Source organism: Vigna umbellata, chromosome 1 (assembly GCF_029865625.1).
Source record: "Vigna umbellata cultivar VRB3 chromosome 1, Vumbellata_1.0, whole genome shotgun sequence".
NCBI classification, from domain to species: Eukaryota; Viridiplantae; Streptophyta; class Magnoliopsida; order Fabales; family Fabaceae; genus Vigna; species Vigna umbellata.
This window is the reverse complement of record NC_142165.1, coordinates 96,780,553-96,803,762: the sequence shown is the minus strand read 5'-3', so window position 1 is coordinate 96,803,762 and position 23,210 is coordinate 96,780,553. Positions and strand designations below refer to the sequence as shown.

Genomic DNA, 23,210 nt, shown 5'->3' with positions numbered 1-23,210 from the left:
TTTGCTAAGGGCTTCCTCTTTATGGTGACATGATTTGGGCCAGAACCAAATCAAGTGTACTGTCATGAGCAAGCTATTCGACAAGTTCTCCTTCCCGATAAAAAAATGCACGACTTGAAGGGATGTTAACAACCTATTCTCTTGGACTAAAGATTAATTAAAGGATGGTTTACGGTGCCTTACAAGAAATTGGAGCAGTTGTAATACCCCTCTAAATGCACACCAATGTTGAAAGTGGAAGGAGAAAACTCCAGCCAATATCATCAAGGAAGAAAAACTAGCCATCAAATACGCATATCCCAGTCACTTAATCTATGCAATAGGTGATCACATTATAATTTTAAGTGTCCACAACAAGTAACTAGTTTTAACAGTCGCAAACAGATTAAAACTAGCATTACAATTAACACCTCGATCCGGCATTATACCAATTCAAACGAAGGATAATAGGAGACACAAAAAAGTTAACACCAAATTACACAGCCAATTGAGAGGAAGGACTAAAAGGAAACGGCAGGGATTCATTATATGGTATGTTGAAGCTGAGTATCAAATTAAACCTGATTACACACCTCATTCAACTCAATCCAGAATTCATGTAAACCCTGATCAATACACTTTCATTCAACTTCATCAAATACCCATGTGTTCTTTTCCCTCTAATTTGAGTAAATGAGAGGGTACCAGTATTGTTTCCGTTAAATTGTAACGACATTAAAACAATGAAACAGTAAATCATTCCGTTTTGTCATGTGACTCATTCCACTGACCAATAAACATCAAATAACAAAAGGAAATACAAATGCATCTTAGGGTTAAAAGGGAGGCATCCCAATGAACAGAAATCCCAAACATTTACGTGTAAGCAAAACCAAGGCTCAATTTGCCCAAATCAATTCTTTGATCCCAATATCGCTGCATTGCAACTTCCATGAATCAAAATATTATAAGCAGATATTTCGCAGCGAATGGGGATGCATTTGAAAACTTGTACGAATGATAATGACCAGTTGCCAGAGGCATAAGCATCAGCATCGACACAACAATCAAGAGGTTCAATTTCGTAATGTAAAATAGGGAATCGACAAAATAACATGAAGCAAAAAAAGATATAATCCGGAACATTGAGAATATAAAAACCATTTAAACTAATCGAGTTCAGACAGATAGATAGAAACTAGAACCAAAATCACATGAAAAATAACAGATCTCAAAATCCTTTTAAACAAAAATACCCTAAGCGGTGAGAACAACGGCTCCACCGGCCTCCTTGATCTTCTTCTCGGCGATCTTGGAGACAAGTTTGGCCTTCACAACAAGAGGCTGGTTCTGAGGCAAAACACCTTTACCCAAAACCTTAAAGTAGCCGAACTGGGTGACATCGAGCAAGGGAGCTTTGTCGGCGGTGGCCTTGTCCTTGGCCTCCTGGGGGAGAAGGGACCATAGCTTGTCGATGTTGACGATGGGGCAATAGAACTTGTTGCGGAGCTTATGGAAGTAGCGCATACCCACCTTACCGAAGTAACCTGGATGGTACTTGTCGAAGAGGATACGGTGGTGGTGCATACCACCGGCGTTACCGCGACCTCCGGGATGCTTTCTGTGCTTTCCGATACGGCCGTGCCCGGCGCTCACATGACCTCTCTTCTTCCTGTTCTTCTTAAACCTAGTCGTCATTTTCTCTTCCTCTCTCTCTGTTCCTCTCTCCCTCACTATCTATCTCACGGAGCGGCCGCACCAGTGAATTAGGGTTTTGGGATTTATATAGCATGCTTCGAAGGATATTTTACCAATTTACCCTCGCTCATTCATCATTTTCCATTTTGTTTATTAAAATTTTCAATTTTCACTCTCACATTCACAGCGTTTTTTTTTTTAATTAAAAGGATTAATATGTGTTAAGAATATATTTTAAAAAAATTAGAGCATTACTGTAATTTTTTCAAAAAAACTATTAAATAGTTTTATTATCATATGATTTCCAAAATTTAATGTAAGGCTTGAATCTGAAAGCCCTCTTTTCTGTCTCTGTTTGTTTTTTTTTATTATTATTATTATTCATCTTTATTTTTCTCTCTGTACGTCGTTCCTTTTCTTTCTCTTTAACTCTGGAGTTGATTCTCAAGTTTTTCATAAGTAGAATGTATGCGTAGAAGGCAGCTGATTATGGAACAATTTATCTGATTAGAAAATAGAATTTAAAAATTATATTGTTTTATTAAATTTGGATTAAATATTTTAAACATAAAAAATATTGGGGCTATCGGGATTTAACACAAACGACATGTTCATTAAATTTATCTTTCCAAACCACATCTCTAAGGTTCAAACATTTTATAATTAGCATAAAATAATATCATACTCATTGATCTATGTATTGACTAACAGAAAAAGAAAAAAAAAATTGTCCCTGGTCGATGTTGAATTACATTAGGAAATGAAAACAAAAAAGCCTTTATGATGTTTGGCTACTTTAGATATTTTAATTTTTGTAGAAATGTGATTTAATTTTTAAACTTAAATGAAACGGTATTATAATTTAATATTCGTACAAACTAGTATTGTTCAACGTTTAATAAATATTTTGAGACTGGCAAACTTAATTACATGTTAACTTTATTAATTCAAAAATAGTAAATTATTATCAAAATCAAATTTTATATATTTATTAAATGTTGACATTAAAATACTGGTTAGAAATACTTTTTTTATACAGATCAATTATGAATTATCATAAACTTATTTAACCTGTGAACTATCATAAACTTATTTAACCTAAAATAAGTTAGTCTTAACATAGTTGTAGTACCGTTCAACGAGGACCGGGCTTCGGGTCGGCATAGAGGTCCACAAGAAAAAAATGTAAGATTGGCTGAATATTTTAATCTATTATGTATAACTGCAGTCTCTACAGGCTAACATAAAAACAACAGGACAAATTAACCCACATATTTTGTATTGTGTGAATTTGTTTCAAAATATGTCTACTAATATTTTGTAAATTTATCATTAATTAAGTTTGTTTTTAGAAAATCTTCCATGAGTTCACAGTTCTATTTAACTTTAATTACTTTAAATTTAATGTATGTTATTGTTTTGGTTATATATATCAAATATAAAATTTTTCACAAACTATTCAAAAATTAAAAATAATAAAATTATGAATATTTAATATTTAAAAAATTATAGAATTTATTATTTTTATTAATTTAATTAAATAAAAATATATTTATTAAAATTTTGCACACTAATATTCTATATGTTGTAGTTGAAGAAAAAAATTACAAAAATAAATAATTCCTTGTGAGAAAGCCAAAGACAGCGGACCAAACATTATATTGAACGGACTAAAAAGTGGATATTGTTTCTTGCATCCTATCAAATTTCGGCCTCACCCCATCAAAAAGCTACCAGAAATTTAATGCCTTTATCAAGTCAAAGGAGGAAAATAGGTATATACATGTATCAATCATCGACGACATATTTTTTCCAAACTTTTGCCCTAAATCATACATTGTGTTGTTTCAAATGTAACAGTGGTCACATGCAAGCATGCTCAACATAATAAAACTCAATTTCCCAAAAGCAGCATCAAAACTATAGATACTGCCAAGGCCTCTTCGAACCTAGAGGAATGGCATTGGAACCTGATGTCAAACCTCGATTCCCATAGCCTCCACGTCCTCTTGCGCGAAAACTTCCCCCTGATCCTACAAAAACATAAGAACCACTTACAGTCTATCCTAATGAAAACCACAAACTTCAGCTTCAACAAGAAATTCTTATTACCATATTGACCAGAACCAGCTGACCGAACCATTGCAGACAATGCAGGACTCACATCCTGACCAGCATCTTGTAAAATCTTGATCAGATCCCTAGCAAACTTGGCATTGGCGTGCGTAAAAAATGTGTAAGCAGTTCCTTTGGCCCCTGCACGACCAGTTCGACCAATTCTGTGTACATAATCTTCCAGGCTTGATGGAAAGTCATAATTGATCACACATTTAATGTCCTTCACGTCTACAAGCAACACAGCAAATCATCATTAGAAATTAAGAGTAAGGTTTTAAAATGGATAAAATTGAAAAAACCCTTATCCCTGAGCTGTAAGATTCTAGAGATCAAATAGATCAAACTCAACACATTCATCACATCAATGTGCCCACCTTAACCTTCCAGGGATAAGGAGCTACTTCACCATCATGCCATCTACCACATCCAATTATTGACTAAGCATGCATGAGTCGACCGGGCTGCAAATACAATCAGCTCCATAATTGTGGATGGGGGATCAATCAATTTTACTATGTCCTTAAAAAACGTATGACAGGCATATGATCTTATATCTCTTCAGTCTACACTATCAAATTACTGATAACTAACCTTCAGTCAAGCATGTAAACCACCATGCATTAACCCATTCTATGAAATCTACAGGACCACACGCGATATGTTAGCTCAAGTTATAGATCAATATCCGAGCCATATCAAAGGAACTCTGTGACCCAGGAATCCATATAACTTGACACCTAAAAAGTTAGTTGCCAAATTAACAGAAACATGCAGTCTACTGATTGCAACAAAACAATTTCATCTCACGATGCAAGTTAGTAATCCCTTGGTCAAGTTACAGGCAGTTCCAACATACTGACAATATGGCCCGTACACACCCAAACCACAAATTATATCAAGGAGAACTGGACAGCAGCCGGCCAACTTTCCCTATGGTTAAAGTTTTAGACCTAGATAAAAAATCCTAAGCTTCTAAACACAATGATCCTACCAAGACCCCGTGCAGCAACATCAGTGGCAGTCATTATTGGACTTCTGCCACTCTTAAATTCAGCCAAGACCCAATCCCTTTCAGCCTGATTTTTATCACCATGGATGGATAGTGCTGGCCACCCATCCATTCTCATTTGTCTCGTAACTTGATCACATCCCTTTTTTGTCTCCATAAAAATTAGAATCCGGCTCCCGTCCATCACTTCTTTCAGCAGCCTGATTAATCTGCATTTTCAAGCTAAAGTGTTAATTTGGAAAGCATAAACCCTTGCCACCGTCTATTATCAGTGAGGACACAAACCTATGATATTTCTCCATGTCTGTTACAACTTCAACAACTTGATTTATAGATTGATTTGCCTTCAGGTTTGGTGACCCGATAATTACCTATAGGATCATGATAACCCACGGGAGAATGCACTCATCAATAATCAACCAAATGACATCTAATTAAGTCAATTCATAGCAAAAAATTATTTTCTTTGAAGAAACAGCAAATACAAATTTAGGTATCCATAAATGATAGATGATAAAAAAAAAATAAGAGTGGAATAACTATTGCATCAACCTTGTACGGATTGTGCAGAAACTGCCTTGCCAGAGTTTCAACCTCCCTTGGCCATGTAGCACTCCATAATAATGTTTGCCTATCTGGTCGAATCTAATATTTCAAATCATAAATTAATTAAATGCGCCTATTATACATAATCAATATGAAAACCACACAGGTCATATAAGAATGTGATAACTATAAATGTAAGTCATACAAACTATTCATGAGAATGGTCAAGAGGCAAAATTAAAAATTACTTAATAATACAATCACTTAAAAAGATTGAGCGTATTTATCCATCTTGATCATTTAAATATGATTTAGTGGTTCTGATAGAATATAATGTTTATGATAGGAGGAAACAGATTAAGAAGTAGTTGTTAGTTAAGTTGTTAAGGTAAGTGAGGTTTCCTTTATGTAGTTGGTGAGTCCTGGTATGAAGGGGACTTTTGGATAATTTTGTAGATTGAGCTTGAGCTCTTTGTGAAGGGGAAAACCCTTGGAGGAGAGAAAGCTCCCCTATTTTTTGTGTTCTTTTCATGACATCAGGAAAGGAAAGAAAGAGGTAAAGAAGGGTATGTTGTTGAGAAAGATAGTATGCAAGACATCAAGAAAGCAAAGAAACCCTCAGATGGAGTTGAAAATTCAATCAATTGGAAGAAAAGAGAAAAGGATATCAGTGAAGAGGACGTGGAGACCAAGACCGGGAATGTTGTTACCATCACTTCGGGGAGTGGAGTGTCAGAAGCTGCTGTTTTGAGTGTTGATTGTTTTGCAGGAATTAGAGGGCAAGACAGGAGGAGAGAAGAGAATATATGTGAAGAGGAAGGCAAGAACAAAAACTGTAATAGAGACATTATTGTTGTTGCTGCTGAGAAAGTTACAGAAGCTGCTGTTATAAGGGTGGATAATGTGACAAATGTTGGTGGGGAAAATACATCAGGTGAAGACTGTGATGGGAATGTTGTGACTCTTGCTTCTCAGAGTGAAGTTGCAAAAGTTGCTGTTTTCAGGGGAGAGTGTGGTAGGTCATGGTGCGTATGTCAAAACAGGGAAGGAGGGTGAAGACAAAGGAAAGAAAGCACAATGTGGTGGCAACATGGTGACTATTACTTCTGGGAATAGAGTAGAAGATGCGGCTGTTTTGATTGGAAAAAAATTCATCCAAGAATTCAAGATATTGGTGTCACAAACAAATAAAACACCAGAAGATGAATTGCAGGGATATTTCTTTGCAGGGCTGCAATCTAACATTCAAAATCAGTGGTTAATATATGATTGTTATTGTGTGAATCCAAATTAAAATCATATGTACTAAAGTTTTCAACACAAAAACGTAAATTATTGTCATCATAAAAGTATTATTGCTTTATAGATTAGATACTTTATTGATAAGTATTGATAAAGTATCCTAGAGTATCAGACACGGATATGTGATCCAAATTGAAGTATTGGTGCATCATAGAGTCTCACCAATAGTTCTCACCTCATACAAGAGAGGGAGTATAATTTTGAACACATTCTCCCTATGCAAGTGAGTGGGTAATTGACCTCTATTCTTTCATGACTAATACTTAAAAAACAAAGTGCTACAAAAAGCTATGATTGTGGAGAAAAGGCAGAAAACTATTAAGTTTACTTTCATCGAGTAGGAGTGGGGGCAAATAATTACCGTCTTGAGAGAAAATGAGTCAAAGTTTATTTAAAATATCCAGCATATCTATCATACCAAGACACCCTAGGATGTGTATTCCATATTCGAAGTCTCTTTTCTTGTTCCAGGCATGGCCACTAAATCTCACATGTTGAGCTGAATTTTATGTAGTTGTACAGAGTAAAAATAAAGTCAATTAAATCATCAGTGACTATCTTAATTAATCACCAAAGTCAAAAATATTTTTGTACTAGGTATGCTAATCTTGTGGTACCAATAAATGTTTAACCTTCCATTTGGATTTCAGAATAGGAATTTTATGATTGCTGAGTAGTTGAGGAAAGTGGAGGGTCTGCTTCTAATAAGGCAACAGGGCGGGCCAGGTTTAGCTCACTCTAACTTTATCCCCACAAAAACACGAGACAGGATCAGGTTAATGCTTACAAGTGACAGCTTTAAAGTTTTAATACTCATCGCCATTGTTGTGTTTTAGCAAGTTCAGGAGGTTTTATCAGGTTCAACTAAATAATCGTCATAACATTTTTTACAATTTTAGTTTACACATGCATTTTAAATAACTTATAGATTACGTTGTTAATTATACTTTAATTCAAACAATACAAAAAATATGAATTTAGAAAATAAAAGTTAACAATTATATTTAACCAAATTTATTGCTTTAAGTTTGTCATTTAATCATTTCATAATTCAAATAATAAAACTATTATAATAAAATGTGTACAAATATAATATATATATATATATATATGATATAAAATATACATATAAAAAGTACCGAACGGGAACGAGAATTGATTCAGGGCAAGTAATAGTTGATGCATTCCTTGCCGCGTCCCAATAGAAAAAATCAGGTAACAGTACCAGAACCGGGTCAAAACGAATATTAACAGTCAAAGTCAGGGGGTTCGTGTTAGTACCCGCAAGTTGCCATCCTTGCCTGCTTCGGATTTCTGAATTGAATAATTTTAAAGACCGGCAGATGGAAGGCAAGGAAAATGTGTGGAACAATGGAATTCTTCAGACCCTTAACTACAACTTTTGAAATAATGTCGCTTTTTAATTATCGTACTATTTAACTTAGTATCAGTTTCTCTCATGATTGAAATTTTTCTTCATTTCCCAGCTTTTCATTACTAATATTCAAAACGCACAGCCATGGCCCAAGACACATAATCCAGAACAAAGGGAACTTCAGCAGGAAGGGGGCTAGATCTCGTTGGCAAACTATAGGAAAAACAAAAGGAAATAGATTCACGGATTTTTATCCCCACTACTTAGTAATTACTAGTCACAGGTTAGTTGCGAATAATACCTGGTCTACAATTTTCCGTATCTGAGGTTCAAAACCCATGTCCAGCATTCGATCAGCTTCGTCCAAGACAAGGTAAGTCACTCTTTGAAGGTTTGTGTGCTGAGCTTCCAACATATCTATTAGACGACCAGGTGTCGCAATAACAATCTCAACGCCTACAAAGCACCAAAATATAGTCATCATGTTCATGTTATTCCAAAATTAAGATCGAAATACAGTAGGCTCACACAAGTAAAGGTGAACCAAGTACCTCTTCTAAGCTCGCGAATTTGGGGGCCCTTTGGTGCACCACCATAGATGCACGTACTTCTAATATTTGTTCGAGACCCAAATTTCAGAGCCTCTTCTTGAATTTGAATAGCTAGCTCTCTCGTTGGTGCTAATACTAAGACAATGGGACCGTCACCATGTGCTGAAAAAACAGAAAACGCATTTATCATAACATAATAAAATGGAAACTTAGCATATGACAGACTACGCAGGGAATCCAACACATACCCAATCGAGGTTGAGCATTGACGTGCACTAAAGCAGGAAGCAAATACGCCAAAGTTTTACCCGAGCCAGTCTCAGCTATGCCAATTAAATCTCTACCCTTCATTGCCATGGGCCAACCCTGAGCCTGAATTGGAGTGGGCTCAGCAAAACCCAGATTGGCAATGACCTCAAGGCAATAATCTGACCCAACAAACAACATCACACTCCGCTAGGCAAAATAAAATCAAGTAGTAACATAAACAAACACAAAAAAGGCAAGGCAAGAGAATAAGCAAGTAAAATACCAGGAAAATTCGCCTCATGGAACATCCGTACAGGTTTCGGCACATCATGCCCATGCACGGTGATCTCTCTAGAAGCACGGTAATGCATAACTTCTTGCTCGGACATGGCTCTCAACGCAGGGCACTCAACGTAAAAATTCTTCTCAAAAGGGACCAAATTCTTAAAACTCTGCTTCGGAAGTGTAATATTGTTCAAATCGTCCCTAGAAGATCCACCATCGTGTCTACCTCCTCTCCTGGAGCCCCGAAAACCGTGAACCCCGCCTCCACCGCCGCCACCACCTCTTCCACCGCCACTACGACCTATGTCGTATTTTCTATCACTCACGTGACCATTGCCCACTCTACCACTACCTCGTCCTACGCTAAAACCTCCAGGAGGGGGTACAAATGGTGGAACCGGAGCAACGGGTGCGGATCCTAACCCATTGGACCTAAAGACGCCATAAGGAACCACGTCGCCGCGACCGCCTAGAGACGGCGGCGGAATAGATCTAATGAAATCGCTACGACAAGAGAACAAGAAAAACATGAATTTTTATTACGTTAAACGATTGCAAACGAAAAAAATAAAGAATGGGAGAACGTACCTTCGACGAGCGTGAAAAGAAGCGGGATCAGAGTATCTATTGTCGTAGGGGTTCATCTCGCAAAACGCTAGGGTTCAGAAGAAAAAACCCAATCAAATGAATGTTTAGGAAATGATGGGAGAAAGAAAAACGAAAACAGAAAGAACGAGGGATTCCAAAACAGCAGCACTCAGGTTGCTGTTTGACAGTGGACGGAAAGGGACTGGCTTCTTTTACTTGTAGACACGTTCTTCTTTGCTCCTTTCCGTCACAGTTGCCCGTTCAAAATCTCATTGACACCCTTCAAACCTCTTGCCATTTATGCACCAATATTTTTTTAATCTTCTAAATACTCTTTTTTTTTTCTTTTAATTAGACCCTTAAATTTTAAAATTTTAATTAATTTCTTTAGTTTCTAAAAATATCCAAATTAGCTTTTTTAGACTGTGTTTGACTTAATCTGATTCTACTTATTACGTATTGATCACTTAGTGAGTCAATAAATTTATTTATCAGCGAATCGAAAAAATTTGAATCCAGTTGGACTCATCATGAGTTGGGTAGGTTAAACGGATTAATAGGTTAACTCATTGGCTCACTAAATTAAGTTTTTTCGATTTTACAAAAATAACATTTTTTCTAATTTAAATTTAAATTAATTTCAATCATAAATTATTTTCAATTTCTGAGACAATTCAATACAATCGAAAATATAAAAAAAAAATACAATACAATCCAAAATTTTAACCCTAAATAGAATTCAAAGCACAACAAACAAGTATCTAATATTCATCATCATTTAGGTGTCACTTATCCATCTATAAGATTAGAGTTATTAATGGATAAATCTATAATATTTTGCTATCTTGAAACATCCTCTTATTTATCTCTATCTACAACACAATAAAAAAAAGTTAATTGATAATATTAAAACATAAAGTAATAAATAACTAAATTAATTTCATAGTACAATGAATAATGTTACCGGTTAGTTCAAAACCATGCAACCAATTTTGAGTTTACATGAGTGCCTCAACATTCTCTTGAATAATGGAGGAAAAGGAATGATATTTGGTTAGCACACGAGAACCAAGACTAAAGACAAATTCACTACCAACTATAGTGATTGGAATGCTAAGAACACCACAAGTCGTCTTAAACAAGTTTGAAAGTCTACTCGCACTTAATTTTAGGGTAAGAATTGAACATGTTACATTACCATTATAGAGGCAACCTTGGAAAGCAAAAATACATGTATGGAATAAGTGATTCCATGCATATTATACCTGATATCATGCATGTTGGAATCGATTCCAACTTCTTTTCATAATCATGGAATCGGTTCCAATGTTAGTGGGAATTGATTTCCTTCTTTTTCAAATCAGTTCTATTCCTTTTTTCAACTTCAACTAGAACCTTCATCCCTTATTATAATGGAACCTCACCATAGATCATCCATTTGTGAGTTGTTAATCATTAACCATGCACCACACACACTCATCGCCCCAATCTAATAACTCACCTTAAAGACACTCACACAACTAACACACAACACTCACACAACATGCACGTGAAAAAAACTTATGTTCACATTGAGGGTATAATTATATTTGTCCATGTATCACCTTTAAATCACTTCACTTGAAGCGAGATTCAAAAATCTCACAATCTCACTAATTCCCTCTTTCTTTCACTTTCAAATTCGTGAATTGAACACAAGTCTCACCCGCAAATCATTCCCCCGCTATCGCTCACCCGTAAATGGGGATGACAAATAAATCTGTCATAGTGGGTTTTATCCAAACCTCTCCCCGTTTTGACAGAAAATCTCCACATTGATTGGATACAGGTATTGAAATGGGTGAATACACAATGTTTTCAATTGGGTACGAGATGAGGATAAGTATGTGCATATTTGTTTCATCATTATCCCCATACTCGCCTATCCTCGTCCTCGTTAAATGAATACTATAATTTATTAGTTAACTTAATATATATATATATATATATATATATATATATATATATATATATATATATATAATTTATTTTATTATACATTAACTCAATTGTTTGACATAATTTTTAAGGTTTAATCACATATTTAAGATATTTTTCTTTATTCTAATCACAATCTTATTACACATTATTATTTTTTTTTTGATATGTTCAAATAGGTGTTTTCAATTTCATTTTATCAAATAATTTTTAGATTATACATTTGATTATTTTTACTCTTTTATAATATTTCTATTTATTGTTATTTTTTTTCATAAGAATATTTTACTTTCAATTTCAAGTATTCAATTGCATAAACTCTAATCTTAAAGAAAATTTTCCTCTCATCACATTCTTAATTACACACTTTTTTCATTTGTGTTATGATTAAATGAATATTCTCAATTTCATTCAATTAATTTTGGGTCACACATTTGATTATCTTTGCATCTTTATAATTTTTTATTTATTGTTTATTTTTATTTTGTGAGAATGTTTGACTCTCTAATTTAACTATTCAATTACATAAACTCTTAATTTAATTCAAGTTTAAAATATGAAGAATCTATGTTTAAATTCAAATGATTAATAATTTAATTTTGTTATTTATGTGATTTCATTTAAGTGACATATTATAAATTTTCAGTAATATAAAAAGGAGATCATTAAAGATTTATACAACTATAATATTTTTCTTAATATTTGACTTCCTAGAGAAAGTAATATTTCTTTTTAAAATTAAATATTTTGATAGTATTATGATTTATTTAGTGTGATTTTTATTTTTATTTTTTATAAAAAGGATTTAGTTGATATTTAGAATAGTAAAAAAATAGATATACAAGTATACCTATCACTTGATGAGAATGAAGATGAAACAAAAATTATGTACACACTGAATTTGGAAAAGAAAATGTGAATCCATTTTTATTTTAAAAAACAATAGAATAGGATAATGAAACTTACTCCTCTCTCTTCCTTTCTACAGTCTCAAGCGAACACACCCTAGGAGGTGGAAAAAGGTGAAAAAAAAAAACATGTGAAATGTGATAAACTGTGGAGAAAGGTGCAGCAAGAAGGAAAAAAGACTTAAAAGAAGAAGAGACTGATCACTTCCACTAATTTTATGAAAAAACACCACTTAAATCCTTTTAAATAAAAAAGTGGAATTAAAATAAATTAAAAAATCACATTGAATAAATAAAAATACTAATTAAATCTAGAACATATTACTCACTTTTTACACAGGAGCCAAAAGATAGAACTCATGCTGCTGATAGACATAATATTTTTTAGTAAATAAAAAAATTATTACTAGTACACATTATGGAACTCATATAAATGACTTCATATTGTAATTTAAATTAATTGAAATCAAAAAGCTGTTTATACAGTTTACATAATAATAGAACATAAACTGTGTCACTCATATTCAAGACAGAAATTCCCTCATATCCGCAGACAAATTCACAGAAGTTTTCTTCCCAAAAATTAATAATATGATGGACATGAGTTTTCTATGTAGATCACACAATTACTTTTGAACTATGGTTGGTGGTCCGATTTAGTTCCTCATGATTGAAAGTTGTAATTTTCATTACTCAACACGCTGGAAAATTAAGACTACTTAAGTAGTTGACCCAGTGCTTGTTTTTGCTGGTGTGAGAAATGTACTATATACCATCATCTTCCTTCATGCACCCTGTATGCAAGGGATTGTAGATAGAGTGTGAGACTATAAAAGGAAAACATACATGCAACAAAATAAAAATGAAATAAAATATATGGCAGAAAAACATAGGTAATTAAATTAGTTATAAAAACATATATCATAATATCATGCATTGGTGAAATCTACATCTTCCCCTTATAACAGATGTACCTGTTTAGCTTCCCAGTCTAATTTATTGTACATATAGAGTTGAGAGAGAAAATCAATAGTTGAATGAACTGGACTTGCCTGAAAAGCACATGCATTGTAAGAAGTTGCTTTTGTAGTGATTTTTACTCTGTGATGCTTGGCCATAGGATACCAAGCCATCCATGTAAGGGTCTGACACAAACACCTCGCCATTATAAACCAAGGTAACTTCACAGGTATTCGGTGCATGTTTCTTTACGAACTCTCCGATGCTCAATTTGTTGTTGCGCCTAATCAAAAGAACAAGTTAGAGAAAGAAGATACACACAATCCTTAATCTTTAACATGTGCTTGTCGATGTCATCCATTTGTGAATGAAATCCAAGCAGCGATAACATACCGTGTGTAAGGTAGCTTTTTGATTCCAATGACAAGGTTGGTTAGGTTAAGTATAGAGATGAGATCCAGAATTGCTTTTCCTGTGTCGTTGCTCTCCAGAAGCAAAGTTTCTGCTATTACCTGGGAGAGAAAAGAACACGGAGACAAATAGAAATTGGTAACAAAATTAGAATTAGATTAATTTAGTATGTTTTTGTGGTCTAAATAAATTCTAGAGACATCATAGTCGTAAAGTAATCAATTCAGTACATTGGCTTCATTGCTCATCTTAATGTACTTCTGCAAAAGATCCTTCCTCTTGTTGTTCACTTCATTCACGTATAGTCTCACTTGCTGTGGGGTCAGTTGACTTCTTTCAAACCTTCCAACTATCAGATAAGTTATTACCACCAAGTAGATATAATTCAAGGTTTGAAATTCAGAGTTTGAGATGTATTCTTGATAGACAATGCACAACTTTGAAACATTCATGCCACAGTCCATACTAGAAATGAAAAGAATTGACTAGTATCATACAAGCCAACATAATTAAAATTCTTAGTTATAGTAATCTAGCAATGGCATATATTGGTATTGTGTCGGTAAGGAGAGAGCAGAATACTAAAGAATGACGCGTAATAACAGGTGTTACTAGAACATATATATTCCAAAGGATTAATGGTTACCTGGAGTAGGAATCGATGTGATTGGAGAAGAGACGTGGATAAGAAAAATCCGGGAACCGGGAGAGACAGCATGATCAAGAGCCCATTTCACTGCATCCAAGTCATCTTTGCCAACAGCCACATAGAGATCATCAACCCTTCTATCTTTGTTTTTTGTTATGCTGTTGCCGTCCTCGACTATTTCCACAATTTCTGTTGACAACGTTTGTATAGAATAGCGGCCATAGTCACCGTTTTCTTGGTCTGCCACCTCATCATTAGCCCCGTTTCTGCTACTAATTAAACTTTTAATTTCTTCAAATGCTCCAGAAATTTCAGGAGTCATTATTTCTTGGGAGTTATAGACGAAGGAATCTCTACCAGAAGTAAAATGGAAGCCATTAACTCCATTTTTGTCACTTCTCTTGGGATCTCCAAATGTTTGCGCAGTTTCTAGCAACCATATTCTTTTAGAATAGTAATCCTTTGCTTCTTTTGGGGATTGATTCACATCTTCCATATCTCTGCCTCTTTGTCTCCACTTTCTCACATTACAAATGAGGATAGGAAATGAAAGGAATTATTGGTTGATTCTAAATTGGCATTTCATGAAGGCTTCGTTGCTATCAAAGCCTCAACTAGGTGAAAAAGGAGTTTCTCTTCTGTCACTTAAAGTATATATTTTTGGATGAAAACTCTTTTGTCAATATCAGCAGTTCATTGGACGTGCCATACTATGCTGACCCCTTTTTCATTTTTTAGTGTGTTTTGGCTATTTAGTTGTAACAATGTAGGCTTCTTGCTATAATCGCTTTAACTTTAATAACCCTTGAGGATTAGTTAGAACCATGTCATGTTGGGTATGTACCTCCGAGGTTTTTGGTGTACTAATATTTGAGAAATCTAGCATTGTTTCTACGGTGATATCAATGGAATGTAAGGGTTAACATTCTCTAAAATGATCACATGGGTGCTTATTTTATTGCCAGCTTAATCCTTGAAGTTTGGCTTGTTTAACGTATACCCATCATGATTAGAATGTCTGAAGGAAAAGCAGGAAAATCAACCAGTTAGCAGAAATTTCTGAAATGTTATTTGCAATGAGGAAACTAATACAGGGAATTGTGTATCTTACAACGCAATAACCTTTCGTTGATGTCAATGATAAAATCCCTGAACTCCTTCAGCTGTCGTGTATAATATTTTTAGGATATGTAATAATCATAATGTTTACTTAAGGTGTTACATTCCAATGACTCTTGGCACATATGAATTATAACAATCATTTGGATGTATTTGAAAAGACCTTTATTTTCGATGAGATGCATTAAATTTGGAATATTGTAAAGTAAATATATCTTACTTGTTGGCATTGCTGTCCGTAATTTATCCATCACAGACTAATTTATTCATCTAGAACTGATCGATCATAAACCACGATACATCTCTTATATATGAACTAATTTGATAACGAAAAAAATCAGCCTTTGATGAGATTTTATTATTCTCTTAATAGTTTATTTGTGTGATGCACAATTTTCTACTATATAAAATCTTTATCTCAAAGGTAATTTAGGCTACAAAGCTATAAAAAAAGTTTATATAAGAAATATAATAATTTCACAACTTAAACTATTATTTGGAAAAATTATATTATAATAATATAAATGATTTGTTGATAAGTTATACAAAATTATCATATGGGGCATTAGTGCAGAAAATGTATCAAGAGAAAACGAAATATTTCAAAAAGTAGTGATAATTTTGAAATTATTTATAAAATTATAGGTTTTGATTTTACGAAAAATTGAAACATATTTTTCTGTCTAAATTTAAATTTTTAGAAAAGTTATTTTTTATCACAACAATTTTAGATTTTCGAGATTTTTTTATCTATTTCGATTTATCTTTCTCGTTTGCTTCTTTCATTTGCAAGTTTCTTTATTTGTATGTTCCCATCACCATGTTTAAAGAAGTATGTTTGTTTATCACTTGTTTATCATTTAAATAACTCTTATGTTTAAATGGTTTTTCATAATGAATCTTTTAAGACTATGTTGTCAAGTTTGCATTTCTTTTGAACCCTAAAAATAAATGATGATATGTTTAATTTATCTCTTGTTTCTGGTTGATCAGTGATATTAAATCTTACTTTAGTTTTTCAGTTTAATACAGTGTGAAAATTACTAAATGAAAATATATTTTTTTTAAACACAGCTTTAGTTATTTTTTAGAACCAAAACCTATTTTTTAATTTTCTTTTATAATTTTTAATTGTTTTGAACTTCGATTTTAGAAGCAACCTAAGTGTTGAAATTTATGTTTTGATTAATAACCAAAACTAAAAAAACTATATTTTATTACATCATCTTAATATGCTTTAATTCAAAAGCAAGACACAATGTAAAAAATAACCGCTATAAAAAAATTTCGCTACACGGGAATTATATATGAATAGTAAGTCATGAATTCATAGAAGAGAAGAAATTAAAAAAAAAAATCACTTATGTTGAAGAAGTTCAAAATCTATAAGGGATTTTTAAAACCGCTAATAAGTAGTAGGGTTCCAAACTGTAGGAAGTAACAGGGGTTACAAAATCTCATAAAAAGTAGCAGGGACTATAAAACCGCATGTAAGTTCCGCTTTTCTACGAATTAATATAAACTGTCGATTATCCTTTAACGGCCTGGTTTTATTCCGGAAAAGCTAAATCGCGGGTAATATCCTTAACAGAAGTTAAAGCCACAAGAAAAGTCAAATTTAAAGAGTTAAAAATATTTTTTCTTGTAACGAGTAAAATCATCTATTTTGATGAGTTACGAAATTAAGTCAAAGAAGACATTTTGATTAAGTCATGAAAGTGAATGGGATGTAAAAATAGAACAAAGTTTAAAAAAAATTATTAACAAAAATATTAACATTAATATATGCTGATGAAAAAACTAATTTAATTTAAATTATTATATATATATATATATATATATATATATATATATATATATATATATATATATATATATATATATATATATATGATATAAGACGTTAGTTATATGTTTTTAAGTGACTTAAATCTCATTCTCTTTTAATTTTAACATGAATTCATTTTCTCTCTGTCCAAGGCAACATGAACTTAACTAGATTATTTTTTGTACTTAAGGGCTTAAGGCTTTTGATATCTACACCTCCATAACTACTACCCGCATCTTTATCCTCTATTTTGTATGTATATTTTAATGGTGACTTCCAAATTATTTTTGATGTAGCAAACTTTTGATAGCACGTGGTATATTTTCTAAAGAAAGATTTGCGAAATAAGCTTTCTAGAAGATGTGAGATGTTTTTCAAAATAGCTTTTTTATAAAATGAATTTTGAAATAAATTGTTCATATAACATGAAACGCAACACTTCAAAAATAAGATTTTTGAAACACATGGAATATTTTTTAGAAAGAGATTTTTGGAACAAGTTTTTTAAAACATATGAGATGCTTTTGAAGGAAGATTTTCAATCAAATTCAATATTTTATTCTCTTTTTTTCTTCCTCTCAATGAGTACAGTAGAGAATGACGATGCAGTTCAAGTTATAATAAAGAAAAAGGGAAAAAAGAAGACATAATAGCATTAATAAAAGGGATGGTAGATGTTAGTGTAACGAGAAAAAAGTATTTTAATATTTTTGTTGTTAGTATAGGTAATTATTTATTGTAATATAGGAAGACAAGATTGAAAAATAAAAATAAAACTACACTATAAAATGAGTCAGCTTACTTGAACTCAGTTCATGAGCTGTCAATGGGTTCAATCAAACTAATTGTTAATACAAAAAGTGTTTGAAAAACTTATTTCATTAAAAATAAATTAAAATATTATTTAGTTTATTAAATTAATGCAAATTAGATAGATTTAATCAAAATGTACGAAATATGTAAATAATTATTTTCAATTTCATTTAAATATGAAAGCTTTATGAATAATAAAAATGTTAAATTTATAAAAGCGTTGAGATATGCCCAATAGTGTCATACTATTTAGAAGTTGATGTCAAAAAAAATTTAAATACACTTTCTTCTCTTAAATTATTTGATATCTTTATAATTCCAAAACGGATATATCTGAATGTAAATTATAATGATATTATGTTAATGGATTTGAAGTCTTACCATTAATAGTTTATTCAAGTGATATTATTAATAAATTTGAGGTTGGTGTGAAAATAAATTAATATCTTTTAAGAGAATAAAAAAATGATTTTAAAGACAAATTATAATTTACATTTGATTTTAACTTAGTGATGTGTTTTGATATATCTAATCGTGTCATGTTGCTTAAGAGATCAATCACAATTCAAATACAACTTTCTTTCTTAAATTCTCTAAGATGCTTTTAAAAATATAATATTAACGAAATTTTAAACTTCAAAGTCAACAATATATAATGATGTTATATCAACAAATTTGATATCAAACCATAAAATAAAATAACAACTAACATAAATGTGCGTGTGTGTGAAACTAAAGAGCGAGATAATCTAAATTCTTTTACTGCAATGTTTTGATCTCATTGTTATCATTTATATAAAAACCTAATTTAATTGATTATCGAATAAGTCTGTAATACGCCTACATTTGTTCATAAACGGTTTCGGTAATTGAATCAGTAATAACATATAACTAGTTTTACGAATTATTTTCAATAATTGAAATAACATATTATGATCTATTGGTAAGTTCTGAAATATGTAAACCAAAAGATATTCTCAAAACTTAGAGATTCACTCAAAGTAAAAGTGATTCTTTATGTTAAGAGGACATGATTGATTTGGACAGGGACAGACGGATAGAGGCAAAGCAGATTGTAAAAAGAAGTATATATGGATGGAGGAGGGAAGGTGTTGGTGGCAGGGACCGAAATCCCACTATCTGATGATTCGGATGAAGGAGCTATCCAAAAAGAAAAAATGAATCTGTTAAAGTGAGAAACACAATAAGATAAAAGAAGTATGATGCAAGATGATTCTGTGTGATAGTGTCACCGTCTACTAATTGCTCACTCAAACCTTTAGCACAAATGTCAATTGCTAAATGAGAATTCAAGTTATCCGGAAATCATGAAAACCGAGAATCAACTTGTGGACACAAATATTGGACCTATGTATGTCTAACAAATTTAAGGTCAAACTAGCGATAGTAGAAAAGGGATTCAAGTTATTCTTATTCTTTAATAATCAAGATTTGCTTCCTTTAATATAAGTAGATGGGTTTCAAAATTTAACTGATGGCTTGAGTTCGGACGAGTTTGTGAAATTACTACAGCGCAATAGTGTTGGGCACTGAGGAATTGGTGGGGCCAAAATTTACTTCCTAAATGGCAACCAATATTCCAATTTAGGTTCCTTTATATATGGATCTTTATCGCATTTAATGAAGTGAAAACAAAGAAAAGCCTGTGGCGGAGGGAGACCAGTCAAACATGACAAGCAGCACCACTTTGCTTTCTGCTATTCTGAAACTTCTGATCATCTTCTTATTCGCAGGTTGGGTTGCTCTTTGGCTTCTGAAGCCCACCCAAATATGGACAAGAAAATGGAAACAATTAGAAGATAGCGCTAATAATACAATTTTTGGATACTATGGTAAGAACGAGGAATCTCTCAACTTCAATTACTCATACCATGTCTAATCCTCTCTTTTTTTCTCTTCAATGTAACTATTACTGCATAGCAGTTGATGGATGATACTTTTCTGCAGGCCTTGGCTTCTCTGTGTACACGTTTCCTGTAATTGCTATTGCAATAATTGGACTTCTTTTATTGGATTTAAAAGTTGGATACCGAAGCAGGTAATAATATGTAAATATCAAGGACTGTTCAATTATTATAATCGACATTTCTCTTCAAAAATTGTTTCCTTGTACTACAGAAATGCAAGAAGTCCATCAAAATCGAACTTCTTCTCAAATCCACTGGTAGTGAACAGCACGCTGGGAATCTTATCCAGTATTGAAATACTGGTAGCTTTCCTTTTTATTGTCTTCTTAGCATGGACCTACTACTCTCGTATTTCTTCAGACTTCAAAAAGTTGGTGCCATACAAATCACTGAAGTTGAATACGTAAGCGTTCTTGATCATCTTATGTCGGATTGGCAGAAAAAAATATTACATCACCGAGTTACTTACTATCTTGATTTCAGATGGCAACTCAAGTATCACCGAGTAGCAACCCGGTTTGGCTTGCTATCAGAAGCTTGTCTGGCTTTGTTGCTCCTCCCTATTTTAAGAGGGTTGGCTGTGTTTCGTGTACTTGGCATTCAGTTTGAAGCTTCAGTTAGATATCACACATGGGTCGGAACTGCAATGATACTATTTGCTACAATACATGGTGCAAGCACTTTCTTGGTATGGGGGATCAACCACCATATTCAGGATGAGGTGAAGTATAAATCATGAACCTTCTGTTATTGTAATTCGGAAACATTTTCTTTATCGGACAAATTTTTGAACTGTAATTGAATATACAGTACTTGTGCAGTAGCTAGTGATTAGTTTTCTCCTTCTCTCATCATATTTTTCAATCAGATTTGGAAGTGGCAGAAGACCGGACGCATATACCTCGCTGGGGAGATAACACTTGTTGTGGGGCTAGTCATTTGGGTCACTTCTCTTCCCCAAATTAGAAGGAGAAAGTTTGAAATCTTCTACTACACGCATCATTTCTATGTAATCTTTCTTGTATTTTTCTTGTTTCACGGTGGGGATAGGCACTTTTATACGGTTTTCCCAGGAATATTCCTTTTTAGCCTTGATAAATTGATCCGAATCATACAATCAAGTCCAAAAACATGCATGGTTTCAGCTAGAATTTTTCCTGGCAAAGCTGTGGAGCTAATTCTTCCCAAAGATCCAGGTATTTAGTTTCTTTATAGCAGTCTGAAATTGACCATTAGAATTGCAAAGAGGAAAAGTTATTTAATCGACTTTTTAACGATTTGCAGGGCTGAAATATAACCCTACAAGTGTTATATTTTTGAAGATACCAACCATATCTCATCTTCAATGGCACTCTTTCAGTATAATATCTAGTTACAGGGCTGATAACCACATTTTGTCAGTGATAATAAAATGTGAAGGGTGGTGGACTAATTCTCTTCACGACCTGATAAATGCTGAACTAGACAAAACTGAAGATAAAAGGAAGGGAATACCTGTTGCAATCGAAGGACCTTATGGACCTGCTTCTTTCGACTTTTTGAGGTGAGCAACGACATTATACTTAAACACTTCTAATAGTATAATTCCTCAGTTGTCCCTTGTCATCAGTTTTTTTTTTATAATGAGAAAAACAGTGAAAAAGTATAAGATCATCCGGGTTAATGGAAAAATTTGTCTGCAGATATGATACCCTTCTTCTGGTTGCTGGAGGAAGTGGAATAACCCCATTTCTGAGCATTTTGGCAGAAGCTAATTCAGCTGCCAGCAAAAGTAAAATTCCCTCGAGAATACAACTTGTCTATGTCATCAAGAAAGCAGAAGACTTCTGTCTGTTACATTCAATCTCTCATATGTTACTCAACCAATCAACTAAAAGTTTCCATCTGAACCTAAAATTGTTTGTAACCCGAGAAACACAAGCAGGGGTAGGAATTAGGGAGCTACTAAATGAGTTCTTTAAAGCAAGAACACTGCAAGTGAACAGCGTGTGTTCAAATTATGCAGCATACGGGCCCGAAAGTCCGTCTTGGATGGCTGCCATTGCAGGATTTTGCTCCATTACTTTTCTTATTTTCCTAATCTGTTTCAACCATATTATAATTCAATCTGGAAAGCGCTCCAAAACGGACAAAGAAAAGACTCCGTCTTGGGTCGTGGATCTTCTTCTGATAGCTGCCTTTGTCCTAGCTTTAGCCTGCAGCGCCTCGGTGGCAGGCTTTTTGAGATGGAGAAGGCTGAAGAAAGGGATTCCCCAAATATCGCATAGAGAAATTGAAGCCCTTGATCTATGTTCAGATGAAGCTAGGAATGCCCTCGAAGCACACGAAGTATATTTTGGGGGAAGGCCTAACTTTAAAGGTAGTGAACTCATCGTTTCTTTACAATGTTTCTAATGCATATTGACAAAAACAATTGACAGCTTAGAAGCTTTGAATTGAACAGAAATATTTGGCAAGCTCCGAAATGAAAGCGATGAATCCAATATTGGAGTGTTGGTTTGTGGACCTGAGAGCATGAAGGAATCGGTGGCACTCGCATGCAAGCAAGAATCCGAGTGTTTTAATGCAAAGAGAACAGAATCCTGCTTCACTTTCCACACTCTCAACTTCACGCTTTAGTAGTCCAAGTGTTAGGCACTGTTCCATTAGTATTTCATTATTATACTTGAATGTAACAGTGAAAAGGAGTGGGAGTGAAAATAAAATAATAACTGTTATATTTTCATTACAAAAGATTACTTATAGAATAGTATTATAGTTTAAATAAAAATGTTGTTGCGATGTTCCTTTACCAACGTTCACATTTGAGTGAATGTAATAAAAAATACCGTATACAAAGATTGCATTGAAAATATTCTCTTCTGATCTTTGGACGTTATTTTCAAGATGTATATAGAAAAGAATTTTGGCAATTGAA

General features: G+C 33.3%; 4 protein-coding genes across 6 annotated transcripts; 1 reads left to right on the top strand and 3 right to left on the bottom strand.

Annotated features, from left to right (window-relative positions):
* Positions 1-1,112: 1,112 nt before the first annotated feature.
* Positions 1,113-1,747, bottom strand: LOC124838736 (large ribosomal subunit protein uL15x). Its single transcript, XM_047314420.2, has one exon. It carries the CDS (start codon positions 1,675-1,677, stop codon positions 1,237-1,239), a length of 441 nt encoding a protein of 146 aa, XP_047170376.1. The 5' UTR covers positions 1,678-1,747; the 3' UTR covers positions 1,113-1,236.
* A 1,661-nt stretch (positions 1,748-3,408) lies between these two features.
* LOC124838716 (P-loop containing nucleoside triphosphate hydrolases superfamily protein) lies at positions 3,409-9,979 on the bottom strand. Of its 3 annotated transcripts, none has more exons than XM_047314394.2 (10): positions 9,701-9,978; positions 9,111-9,616; positions 8,827-9,006; positions 8,579-8,740; positions 8,329-8,483; positions 5,357-5,449; positions 5,090-5,175; positions 4,787-5,013; positions 3,790-4,023; positions 3,409-3,710 (listed from the first exon to the last, which is right to left on the bottom strand). In XM_047314394.2, the coding sequence occupies exons 1-10, from the start codon at positions 9,754-9,756 to the stop codon at positions 3,598-3,600; spliced, it is 1,812 nt and encodes a 603-aa protein (XP_047170350.1). In that variant the 5' UTR covers positions 9,757-9,978; the 3' UTR covers positions 3,409-3,597. The 3 variants fall into 3 exon arrangements, with proteins under 3 accessions (XP_047170350.1, XP_047170357.1, XP_047170366.1); XM_047314401.2 differs by having other exon boundaries at positions 9,111-9,604; XM_047314410.2 differs by lacking the exon at positions 3,409-3,710 and adding an exon at positions 4,170-4,256 and having other exon boundaries at positions 3,884-4,023; positions 9,701-9,979.
* Positions 9,980-13,350: 3,371 nt separating this feature from the next.
* On the bottom strand, positions 13,351-15,101 carry LOC148206926 (uncharacterized). Its single transcript, XM_088109128.1, has 5 exons — positions 14,603-15,101; positions 14,187-14,305; positions 13,939-14,057; positions 13,638-13,828; positions 13,351-13,379 (listed from the first exon to the last, which is right to left on the bottom strand). The coding sequence occupies exons 1-5, from the start codon at positions 15,099-15,101 to the stop codon at positions 13,351-13,353; spliced, it is 957 nt and encodes a 318-aa protein (XP_087965254.1).
* A 4,750-nt stretch (positions 15,102-19,851) lies between these two features.
* Positions 19,852-23,148, top strand: FRO8 (ferric reduction oxidase 8). Its single transcript, XM_047314376.2, has 8 exons — positions 19,852-20,218; positions 20,334-20,424; positions 20,505-20,696; positions 20,777-21,014; positions 21,162-21,489; positions 21,578-21,836; positions 21,976-22,652; positions 22,737-23,148. Exons 1-8 carry the CDS (start codon positions 20,056-20,058, stop codon positions 22,910-22,912), a joined length of 2,124 nt encoding a protein of 707 aa, XP_047170332.1. The 5' UTR covers positions 19,852-20,055; the 3' UTR covers positions 22,913-23,148.
* Positions 23,149-23,210: the final 62 nt, after the last annotated feature.

Coding starts and splice junctions, on each gene's coding strand:
- LOC148206926 (XM_088109128.1), bottom strand. CDS start 15,101: ATGGAAGATGTGAATCAATCCCCAAAAGAAGCAAAGGATTACTATTCT. Junction 14,306..14,602: donor CACATCGATTCCTACTCCAG/GTAACCATTAAT, acceptor CTTATCTGATAG/TTGGAAGGTTTGAAAGAAGT. Junction 13,380..13,637: donor ACAATGCATGTGCTTTTCAG/GCAAGTCCAGTT, acceptor CCTTGCATACAG/GGTGCATGAAGGAAGATGAT.
- LOC124838716 (XM_047314394.2), bottom strand. CDS start 9,756: ATGAACCCCTACGACAATAGATACTCTGATCCCGCTTCTTTTCACGCT. Junction 5,450..8,328: donor TACGGAAAATTGTAGACCAG/GTATTATTCGCA, acceptor TTGAAATATTAG/ATTCGACCAGATAGGCAAAC. Junction 5,014..5,089: donor GACATGGAGAAATATCATAG/GTTTGTGTCCTC, acceptor TTGAAAATGCAG/ATTAATCAGGCTGCTGAAAG.
- LOC124838736 (XM_047314420.2), bottom strand. CDS start 1,677: ATGACGACTAGGTTTAAGAAGAACAGGAAGAAGAGAGGTCATGTGAGC.
- FRO8 (XM_047314376.2), top strand. CDS start 20,056: ATGACAAGCAGCACCACTTTGCTTTCTGCTATTCTGAAACTTCTGATC. Junction 21,015..21,161: donor ACCACCATATTCAGGATGAG/GTGAAGTATAAA, acceptor TTTTTCAATCAG/ATTTGGAAGTGGCAGAAGAC. Junction 21,490..21,577: donor AATTCTTCCCAAAGATCCAG/GTATTTAGTTTC, acceptor AACGATTTGCAG/GGCTGAAATATAACCCTACA.